The following is a 12,298-nucleotide window of genomic DNA, read 5'->3' as shown; positions in this document are numbered from 1 at the left end:
AAAATGCGTATGAAGTTATATTATATTCTTCATTAGAGAAGACAAAGCAGAAGACTGAAGGAGTAACATGAGGAGGGACATCACGAAGATGCATCTATGGCAAACAAGTGCTGATTCTGAGAAATTAAGAAGAGAATTGAGGGAATGTAGACAGTCAATATTCTATTTTCCACTTTTGTATTTGCAACATTTTTTAATAAAAATGTAAGAAATAACCTGTGAAATGTTGCAACAGATAAAGTCTACTATATAAGCCTGACAACCATAGTTTGAGCTCAAGTAAAGATAGAAGCAGAGAACATAAGTCACAAAATTGTCCTCTGACATACATGTGCAATGACAGGTGTATGCACACACATTGTGCATATATAAACAAAGTAAAAAGAAAGGAAGGAAAGAAGAAAGGAAAGAAATTGAGAAAAGGGCAAATTCAAATAATATATTAACTAAGCATATTTTAAATCAAGAATATGTATTCCTCAGTAAGGATAATGTAGTAATTGTGTAAATACCGGAAGTTTTATCATCTATCTAGAATGAGGATGAAATATAATTCCATTAGACAAATTTTAGTACTAAAAGTTATAATCCAGGAATTACATAATTTAAAGGTTAAGAATTTCATTTCTATTTCCTGTGACATGACTTCCCTCTTGGTCAGTGTTATATCAGAAAACACTATCCTAAATCAAATACTCTTCATGATGCTATCAGCAAGTCACTCCCTGAGGCTTGGTTTCCCACATTCCTTTGACATGTACATCTTCTGGACTTTTAGAAGCAAAAGATTTTATGAGGATATACAGATATGTCAAAATGATTGCATTGAAATAAATCTTGGTACCAAGAAAAATGGTATATATATATATACATATGGAGTTATATGAGCAATTTTGTTAAATTCATGATTCCTAACACTAACTTAATACTATAAAATATACCAGAAATCCAATTACATAAAAACATTTATAAAATTCTTACAATATTTTGTGATATAATATGTGTCCTTATTATGATTATGTTAAATGATATGTAGACGTAATCAGTATTGATTTTTTGAGGGATATAAAATAATGTCTTATGTTCTTGAGTATAGAAGAGAAACTATAGTTTATAATGAAATCCCAATTAGATATTTTGTGAGCAATTAGAAAACAGAAGCTTTAAGCTTCTAAAGATAGTGTAAGGTTTACAAGTTACCCTTTGTTCAATATGTATTATATATATGTAATCAAGTATCACACTGTACACTCTAAATATGTACAGTTACTACATGTTAATATGAAATTTTACAGTGTTTAACGAGCTAGAAACGTTAATTACTCTAATTTGAAGCATATAACCTATAACTATATATGATAACCAAATTATCATACTATACTAAATATACTTTGAAGCTAAACTAATAGAAAGAAAAAATAAATATAATCATGTAAAATATCCTAAGATAGTTAGAGTAACTTTCATGACATGAAAATATTAATGATTTCACAATTCAAGTGTTATTGTTTCTTTGTTGACTTTTGGCCAACATTCAGAATGGAAAAAATGCTCAATCCTATTTTGGCATTAGTGAGAAAAAAGATGTATGTTTTTCTATTCAAGGCTGTGGCATCTCTTGAATTCTATTCACAGAAAAAAATTTTTTAAAAAAGTGTTCCCATTAAGGTTTTATTTGCTTTAACTTACAACTTCCTTTCAGAGCAAACACATTTTAATTTACATCTCATTGTTCATAACAATTACTTTGTTGTCTACTATCATCTGTAAATCTAAAAATAATACCAGTCTCCTCTGTTACATGACTGGAGAAGCAGGGAAATTTCCATGGTAAATTGTATCATGACCAATAGATTACATTTTATACTTCATTTAATTAATTGATGTTATCCAGTATTTAAACATTTCAGATCATTTTCCTCTAATTATTTCAGATAAGTTACATTATCAAAGAGAAGGGTCTAAAATTATATAACAGTAATGCTTCAAATAAGATGGATATTTATTTTGAAATTACTTCCTATGCATCCTAGACTAAAGAATGTTCAGTATTTCTAATTTAAAGATCACTACAAATAAAAAAAAAAACCACTGTTATGTAGCATAGGCATGTGATTTGCTCTTTTTTTTCTGCTTTCTTTTTTTTATTTTTTTTTATTCTTTTTTTTAAAATTTAGATAAGAAACAAGGTTGCTTCACAAGTCAGTTCCAGGTCCCTCTCCCTTTCCCTCCCCTCCTCCCGTGCCCTCCCCCATCCCCCCCCCGTTATCCCCTCGTTCCCCCAGGGAGGGTGAGGCCCTTCATGGGGGTGTCCATAGTCTGTCATTTCATATAGGGCAGGGCCTAGACCCTTCCCCAAGAGTTCAGGGTGAGAGTGCACCTCACATTGTTCTATTGAGCCTTGGGCAGCAGATCAGTACCCATCCCAAGTATACACACGGACTTTGGACTCCCATAGAACAATGTGATTTGCTCTTGTGTTATGAATAACTTCTGTTTCCTTTTCCATTGGTGTTGCACAGAAAAAAAAGGCTATTGATTGCCAATAGTTCCATGATTACAGTCCTTCTAAATTTCATGTTAACATATTATTGTTGAAATATTACTTTACTTACACTTTTGCTACTGCAGATTTTTAAATAGCAGTGAATAAACTGGAAGAACCTACCAGTCACTTAGTTTGAAACGTATTTGCCTTTCACAAAGTTTGACTTACACAAAAATTTCAAGGAACTCTGACAGTAAACTGATCTGAGTTGGTATCTGATCATGAAAACATGTAATATGGAATTGACAACTATAAATGCCAAGTCTTTAAAAACTTAAGGACCCCTGTTCTTGAATTTTTAAAAGTACATTATCTAATGTATGTTAAAATTTTCAAAGAAGAGTATCTTTTCTAATCAATTCTACCCATTATTGAGCTGTGATTATCCTACAATTTGGATACTTTATGACAAAGTCAGTACGTAGTAGTTTCACAAAATTAGATGAATATAAAATTTCAGAGATTTTTGGTGAACAGATATAGTGTTCCAATAGTTATTTGTAAACTATAATTTCCATTTATAACCCAAAACTTATATACAAGATTTTAACCACTAAGGTTAACATCAGAAAAATAGGAATATGTTTTGTTCAAACACTATATATTCAAGTATTTATAAACTTACGAACAACTATTTACATAAAACAATCTTCTAATAAATTTTATCATCAATAGAAGGTCTTCATTAAATATATGTTATAATATTTTATGGCAGTATTATTAATCTATTCATTTCTTACAATCTTATTTTTACTACATTGAGCCCACATCAGAAATGACACTATTATATGGCTTTAAAACTGCTTGCACATAAATATATTAGCTTATTTAATTAATTGAATACTTGTATGATTAATACCATGATTTCAATCAAGAGAAAAATGGTAGAACTTCTCAAGGAATTTAATTAGAAACAAATTGGGGTCTTTATCTCAAAATAATAAAAATATTTTAAAATTGAGATTAATATAAAGATGCATTTAGATTATATTATTTTCCCCACCTCGATGATATCATTTTAACATTGACAAGTTTTGTATTCATACATAATGTATGCATGAAAACTCATATGTCTGTATTATTATGTATGTCTGTGTATTTTGCAGATCATGTTTGGGATGTAGTGACTCAGCCACAGAACTGAGTTTACACCATTGATCATAATTGTCTTATTTGTAAATAAAGGCCAAGTACTCCTTTATGCAGTAAGAAGCACTAGCATCCATAACTGGAATCATAATTCCAAATCTAATGCATAAGTTTTCTGTGCACTGCAATTCCAACAGCATACACTGACTTCCAGTGTTTCAATACATTCTTAGGGAAAGTTAAATAGTGACTGAATAGAACAACATTTTCAGATACCTTGGTTTTCTTTTTCCTTTTACATTTGAACATTTTTGACCTAAGTAACTTTTCAAGAATCCAGTAGCAACTACAGTTGAACTTTAAATACAATCATGCTTTTATAGTAAAATTCCAACGCATTGCTGTTAAAATCTTATCACTCACCTATCATTTCTACAAAACACTCATTTATAATTGCCTTTTCTCATTTTGTGGAGAAAATATACTTGAGATTCAGTTCGACAAATTTGGGATACACTGAAGATACACACATTAGGCAATCATATGAGATGTTTCTATCACACTTGGAGGTTTACAACAACTGATAAATGCTAGAAAGCAAAAAGTGTGCATTTAGTACCTAAGAAAACTACCAGAAAATGTCTTTGTTACTATTGATTAACATGCTGGACTTCTTGACATGAGTACATGTCTCCCATCTTATGATCTTTTACAAATTGATAGCTTTTTCAAAGAACAGTTTACATAGCTCTGCTAAAAATCTGTCTCCCTACCTCTTTTTCCTTTCAGCCAGCTGTTTGCAGATCTCGTGCCACCGCAGACTCAAGCTTCCTAATTTTTCCTGTAGAATACTGGCATCTGTTTTTGAAGACTGTTGAATTATTTCTTCCCCAGTTGTATTCAGTATTTTGACAACAGTTTGTCGCTGCCCAATGCCATCCTGAAGTTCCTGTAAGCCACAAAGTGACAAAGCAAAATTGAAACCCCAAGTCCTTTCATTTGAAAAAAAAGTTTAAACAACATACTCCTATGTGCCTTAAACCGAGAGAGGAAGAAATAGAAAAGCTCCCAGTGAAAGCTGCTCTATGCACTTGATATGCCCACATTCAAAGGATACAAGCAAGAAAGACACCTTTCATGTCAGTATACCTACTCCCTCTTAGTTCAGGTGGAGGTTTTGTTTTGTAAGCTTGTCAGCTAGAGGATCTTATCATGTCCTACAAATCAATTAGCTGGAAACTTTCACAAGAGCAAATTCGATTTCTTGTCCCCACAAGGATGCTCTATGTTTAATAGTCTATGAAGTGTGGTAAAATTTAAACATGAACCAAGTATTTGGACTTCTTAGTTGGTTGTTAATACAAAGGTGAAAAAGGACAAACATACTTTAGTTATAGTATTTTTTAAAACCTTCTAGAGCTTTAAAAATAATTGTAGCTACTATATTAAAGCCATTTATTTCAAATTCTGTTTGCACCAATCTATTTTGCATTATAAAGCCACATAAAACTGAAAATTAACTGCTTTCAGGGGCAACCCATCAAGAAACCTCTAATGTACAGTAATAAATCTGAAAATAATCTATAGCTACCAGAACAGTTTAATGAGTCATTGGTGGTGTCAAGCTTTAGTATATTCTACTTTTTATCCTAAATGAAAATGTAAGATTAAAGTATCAGAAAATTATTCCATTAAGAAAGAAATGATTACAACCAAGTATGCATAAAATGAGAATGATTTTTTTACCATTAAAAATACAAATCACATTCCTTTTCTGTAAACCTATTTTAAGATATAATGTATAATTTTTAAGGAAAATAACACTGCTAAATCTATAGTACAATGTAAGACTTTTAGACACTTGCATATTAAAATCTAAATGGCTCCAAATTCCTTGTATTACTGTCAATAAACTAACAGTACACTGATTATTCTTGCTCATACATACAATACAAATGATTTAATATTCATATATCCCTTTACTTGTTCATGCAATACCAGCTTCACAATAGACATTTATACATATCTACCAAGTCAATCCATCAAAATTGATCTTAAAACTTAATTATCTCTCATTAGTGTCAAACTATTTTATTACTTTCACATTTTACAAATTGTATATTTTATATGCATGAGCATTTATTTGCTTTAATAAGTTTATGTGCACCACGTAATTGAATGTGCCTGAAGATGCTAGAAGGGTGCATCAGATTCTCTAAGAATAGAACCTGGGCCGGGCATTGGTAGCGCACGCCTCTAATCCCAGCACTCGGGAGGCAGAGGCAGGCGGATCTCTGTGAGTTCGAGGCCAGTCTGGTCTACAAAGTGAGTTCCAGGACAGCCTCCAAAGCCACAGAGAAACCCTGTCTCGAAAAACCAAAAAAAAAGAATAGAACCTGGATTTTCTGCAAGAGCAGTAAGTTCTCTTAACCACTGAGCCACCTCTTGGAGCTCCTACTTTTACCTTTTCAAATATAAGGACTTTGGTAGCATACTTCTTGCAATCAAATAACCTCAAAAATACTCAAAATATAGTAACATCTTGATTTAGCTGTAATGTTACAGCACTATAAAAATGAAATCATGCCTTCTTCAACTTTTACAAGCTGTCTTAAACATACTCCTGACTGTCCATGAAATATGATGTAGTAAACATATCATGGTCCCTTGCAACTAACTGACCTGACCCTTTGGTTGCATTTTACTCTTTCAGAACTGTTCAGATCACCGCTTCAGGTAACTGCAATGATTGCTTGGTAACAAGATACTAGTCTTACCCAACTGTGCCTGTGTTCTTATTACAATAAAATAATACAAATAAGGTCACCTGCTATGTCTTACTCAGACTCTGGCACATAAGAAGTTTCAGGCAATATCTTTTCAGTGAATGAATAAAACTATTAATAAAGAAAAATGAGACAAGAATGGAAAGACAAGAATAGTAAAAGAGATGAATGTTATGTAATCCCATAAACCCCACCACTATGGAATCATTGGACTGCTAAACGTATCATAAAAATGTGTAATTTACTAGGTTTTAGGTAGAATATGATCTAGTTGAAGATATTAGATACAGTTTTAAGTTACAATTTCTTATACACAATAAGACAGAGACAGCAAAGTTCTTAATACATGATAAATTATATGAGGGATAAGATAAGCAGTAGAAAGCATAAAAAGATTCTAAAGGAGTTTGGAAATTGATAAATGGTTACCATTTAGGCACATGGAGATGCAAGGAGCCCAAGAGGATGTCAAAATATAAGATATTTTGTGGACAATATTCATTATAAGGGTTATGGAGCTGAGTTTATGTTGCTGTTATGAGAGTGTGAGTGTAAGCAGAGTTGTAATCGTAGGTATATATTGTGGATAGACATAGCATATCTTATTTTTATTAGGGAGTTCATAATTCATGGAAAGTCAATTGAAGACAACTCAATTTCTAGCTGCGTTTGGTGGAACTCTTCTGTAATATCAGCAACTGCCACATTGGAGATAGAGGTATTATGGATCAGAATGTTTAAAGTTATCCTTAAATGCATAGTAATTTAAAGGCAGCCTGAGCTATACCTTGATTAAAAATTAAAAATTAAAAAGGAAGGAAGTAGGAAATGAGAGGGAGAGAGACAGAAGCAGAGAAACCCTTCTACTTTGAAAAAATTCCATAAGTACCAAGCCCTTTGGGATACTGAATTATATATATTAATATATATATATATTATAAACAAGCTTGTTTTTCATGTCAGTTCCAGTTCTCTCTCCCTCCGTGCCTCTCCTGCCACCCAGCGACCCCCTATCCCATCCCCTTTCTGCTCTCCAGGGAGGGTGAGGCTGTCCATGGGGGAATCTTCAAAGTCTGTTATATTATTTGGGGCAGGGCCTAGGCCCTCTCCTGTGTGTCTAGATTGAGAGAGTATCCTTCTGTGTGGAGTGGGCTCCCAAAGTCCATTCATGTCGTAGGGATAAATACTGATCCAATCCTAGAGGTTCCATGGATTAACTAGACCTCCATGTTCAGAGAGTCTGAGACAGTCCTGTGCTGGTGGTTTCCCAGCCAGGAAAATCAGAGTTATTCTTCAGAAAGGAGGGGATAATGTTGATGCAGACTATATAACTAAATCTAGGCATCTAGTAGATAAGTTATGGAAGCTAAACTATAAATTTGATTAAAAGTCAGGAAAGAAAAACCTGGAAGTATTATGAAATATTAAATAAAATTGTTAGGGTTTGCAAGCAACTAGAATCATGCAAGCATGTGTGAGGTTCCTGAAGTTAAAAACTTTACCCAATCGAGTAAGCATGGATGCAGTTAGAAGGGAATAAGATTAGATTTCATGTTTATACTACCACATAGTGTTCAACACTACTCAAATTACTCAGTAGAAAAAACAATGGAATCTTGAAATTAGCAGGGAAATGGATAGCTCTGGAAGAAACCATCCTGAGTGAGGTAACCCAGTCGCAAAAAGACAAACATGGTATGTACTCACTCATATATGGATTTTAGACATGGATCAGGATAGTGCCAGTCTGCACTTCCACTGATAGAGAGTCTGGGAAACAGGAAAGAACCTAAAAGATATGCATATATGCATAATACCCAAGAGAAGAGGATTGAGACAAGATCCCCTGAATGGATGGGGAACACGCCGAATACAGATTAGGCACCAGAGCGACCTCGAGTGATCTAAAGGGATAACACCAATTGGCAAGCTAAGCAATAGTGGAGAGACCACCTCGAATGCCCATTCCTGATAATGAACTTGATGTCTATAACCATCCGGGAGCCTTCATCCTGTGACTGATGGAAGCAGAGGCAAACACACAATTAATCACTGAACTGAACCCAAGAAAGCCAGTGACAGAGAGAGAGGAGTGATGAGCAAATTGGCAAAGAATGGGCTGGCAAAACCAGCAGAGACAGCTGATCTAAACAGGGGAGAGCTCTTGGACCCCAGACCGACAGCGGGGAGGCCAGCATGGGACTGATCTAGACCCCCCAAATGTGAGTGTCAGCAAGAAGGCCTGGGCAACCTATGGGGCCCTGAGCTGTGGATCAGTGTCTATCCCTGGTATACAAACAGTCTTCGTGTGCCTATAGCACAAAGAGGGATGCTCTCTCAGCCTGGACTCTTAGGGGAGTGCCTGGACCCTACCCAGAGTAAAATGACAGACTCTAGATATCCCCTATGTGGAAGGATTTGGCAATAGGGTGGGAGGGTGGGGGGAAGGGGAGTACGGGAGGAGGGGAGGGAGAGGGAACTGGGATTGACATGTAAAACAATCTATTTAAAATTAAAATAAGAAAATATGCAAAAGAAAAAAACTCATACTTTGAAAAATGCCCAGGGCACACAATAAACACACAAGAACCTCCTGAACTCATTATTATTAGATGGATCAGAATTGTAGAATAGGACCCGAATTTGAGAGGTATTGTGGGGTAACAAGGAAGGAGTTGGAGGGAGGTTGTATTACCAAAATAAAAATATTTATGAATTAATTATCAAAATCAAATTTAAAATGATAAAAAGGAACTCCTGGAGATCTAATTAAATTGAAAATTCAGACTCACTGTCTCGAAGAAGAGGCTAATAGTGCTATGACAGACAAAGCTTAGCATAGTAAGGTTGTAAAGTAAATGCCATGAGTCTTCTGTACTCAAGGAGTTTTTACTGCTGCATACAATGATAAAACCACTTTGGATTTCTTATGTCAAACCCTTCCTTTAGTATTTTGGATCTTAACTTTTTATCTACCAGTTGATGTCTATGGTGACTTTTACAGCTCAATTGTAGAACCACTAAGTATTTTATTATTTACATGTTGCAGATAAAATATAGAATTGTGTTGCTAAGAATATAATAATTACTTAAAATCATTTTTTTCTAAATCTCATTTATGCAGAATCCTAAATCAAAGCCTTTATGTTTTTTTTAACTTTACAAAAGAAGACCTCATTAAATAGTGTATTGAATTTGTTTGAGAAGATTTTGTAGCCAGAAGAAATATTTACAGTGTGTTTTACTTAAAAAGAATTTTAAGTGATAAAACATAAGAGAAAAATAATGGATCAAACAGGAAATACAAATTGTGTATGCTGTTTCATGCTTAGCTTATGAGGCACAAAAATATAGCATTCAACTTACAACATAAAACATAAAGTCTCAATCGACTTCATTTGCACAATTAAAACATTAATTTTATTTCTTTAGTGCATACATACTTTAAGCACTAAATTATTCATTAGTAATGAACATATTAAGCTTTGATATCATATTAATATTCTGTTGTCATCAGCGGTATCCTTATCTACTTTTTTAGCAATTAGCATTTAGTTTTAGTATTAAACAAAATGAAAATCATAATTAAATCTATTTGATTTTTCAAGTTAGGAAGCCTTTGTGATTTGATTCCAACATTTAAACATTCATTCTTAATATCAAACTTCCCCAGGGAGCTTTTTCAAAACACAAAAGCCCATATTCCCATGCCAACACTCTAGAAGCAGAATCTCAGTGCCTTGGAGTACAGTGCAAGAAAGATATTTCAAACTGATATAACTTGAAGGAAAGGTTCATTAATAAAAATGTAATAAAGATAAATGGAGGGATCAGGGAAGAACAAGGGCTATGTCTGTCTGACAACAACTGCATCACTCTTGGTCCCCTTTCTAATTAAGAAGGGAATTGAAAATATAGAAAATAACACTGTTACATGTGTTAAATTATTTTAAGTATGGTTAAAATGGGGGGAGGAAACAAGAAATACAAGGGAAGTAAAATGCTAATTGCTTAGAGATAGAAGAATATGAACTAGAGAATCCCTACCTTTTACTTGACACATTGAATATATTTTATAAAAGACTACTTGTAAAAACATTCCAAAGTAGTATAAAAATACAAGTAGTGGAACAAGATGCATCAAACAAGCAAAACCCAGTTAGGAGAAACTGTTCAATGCAATTATACATGAACTATGTTGAAATAAAATAAATTGCAAACTTCAATGAAGGAACAAAATAGGTAAGCAAGACAGACAAAGTATAATTTTGGAGATAAAGATGGAGTCTGATGGAATAAAACAAAGATAAATAAAGCTTCAGGGAGTGAATGCATAATTCTGCATCATGTCAAGGGGTTTCATTCATTTCACTCTTGATTATTATGGGGCAGACCAATCATTGACTTAGTTTACTAATTGACCAAATAAAACCATGTAAGACAATTTTGTGGTGGAGTTTCACAAACTCATGCTTCTTTGTCTCTTTTCTTCTGTGCTACTTAGAATTATTCTGACTGTTTTTCCTTGTTAGTCCCAACACACATATTTGGTAAAATAGTCTGGGATCTGATCTCAAAGATGAAGGAAATAAATTTCTCTCCTGTCTTAATTCCTGATGTCTATAGTCATCACTGTCTTCAGAGATTCTAACATTCTTCATAAAATGTCTTTCAACTTTCATCCAACAATGAGTTTTTGCATCTAATCAATCTAAAAGGGGCAAAATCCAAAGGTACAGAGTAGGCTCAGGGGCAACACACATTATCTCAGCACCATTGTAGATTAGGCGATTCAAACCTGCTGGCAGACCTAATGATCTTGCACAAACAGCTGCAGAACAAAGTGAGAAATTCTGAAAGATGGTCAAAGCAACATGCACTTTTGAGGAAAGGCCAATTTCAAAGCAAAGAATCAAAAATATAGGAGGTGAAACTCAAGACTAGGGAGGCTCAGAATGAGAAACCATGAGGGACCATCTTGAAAGAATCAGGATATTAATTTCAAGATCAAGTCTTCCTTCCCTATATGTCTCAGCAGCCTGTTCCCTCATCCATCCCCTCATCAAAAGTTTAGCTCCAAGTCCCAGGTAACAGGAATGGCATTCATTCTACTTTGTTGACTAGAGTGCTTATGTCTTGATGATGATATGCATTTCCAGATTTTAAGTGTGCCTTGGATTCAACTTTCGGGAAAAAGCCCTAAAGAGCATTTGTTACTAATTTGCAAACTAAATCAAATTGAAAAGAGTCAGTCTTTGCAAAAGAACATTAGAGTTTTTTTAAATAACCCCTTAGCCTCTTCCTTACCCTGGTCTCATTTTATTTCCAGTCCATTAAACATTTATTATGCTTCATTAGTAAAAACAGTGAAACCACATATATACTTTTTAATGAGATTAATTTACAACAGGAACTGGGGCTAGGAGGTACTCTTTTAGATCTCATCTAGTAACCTCTCTTTCTCTTGAGATACAAATTAGACATGTTCATTGGTGTAATTTGACATTTGCTCCTGATAATGACTGTCATTGAAAAAGTAAACTTATCTTGAAAGCAGAATTAGACACTTTCCTTCCCAAAGAAAACAATTTGCTAATGAACTAAATAACAATGTGTGATATTAATTTATTAAATAATATTTATTATCAAATTGCAATAAAATTTCATTTGCATGTATTCATATCATTGATAATAGTGATATACATTGATTATTATTATCTCCTAACACAAATACCAAGGGAATTTATCATGGATTACTTTAAGTAATACATGTAGGAAATAGTGTGTGTATATGTATTTTCTCTTTAGTTTTAAACAAAAATTCGGTGCATAATGTTACCAAAAGTAATAACAGAGTCACACCCACACCTATCTC

At 33.6% G+C, this 12,298-nt stretch overlaps 1 protein-coding gene across 8 annotated transcripts in view; it reads right to left on the bottom strand.

Moving 5' to 3' along the window:
* Dmd (dystrophin) overlaps positions 1-12,298 on the bottom strand; it is a 2,157,616-nt gene that overhangs the window by 815,050 nt on the left and 1,330,268 nt on the right. For all 8 annotated transcript variants that reach the window (XM_040744180.1, XM_021232987.2, XM_040744181.1 and 5 more), the window contains one exon: positions 4,411-4,586. In XM_040744180.1, the coding sequence (XP_040600114.1) occupies positions 4,411-4,586 (176 nt within the window). The remainder of the gene's footprint in view (positions 1-4,410; positions 4,587-12,298) is intronic.

The sequence above is a fragment of the Mesocricetus auratus genome, unplaced genomic scaffold, assembly GCF_017639785.1.
Source record: "Mesocricetus auratus isolate SY011 unplaced genomic scaffold, BCM_Maur_2.0 Super-Scaffold_100003, whole genome shotgun sequence".
Taxonomy (NCBI): Eukaryota; Metazoa; Chordata; class Mammalia; order Rodentia; family Cricetidae; genus Mesocricetus; species Mesocricetus auratus.
The sequence above is the reverse complement of the archived record's forward strand: the minus strand, read 5'-3'. Positions and strand labels throughout refer to the sequence as shown.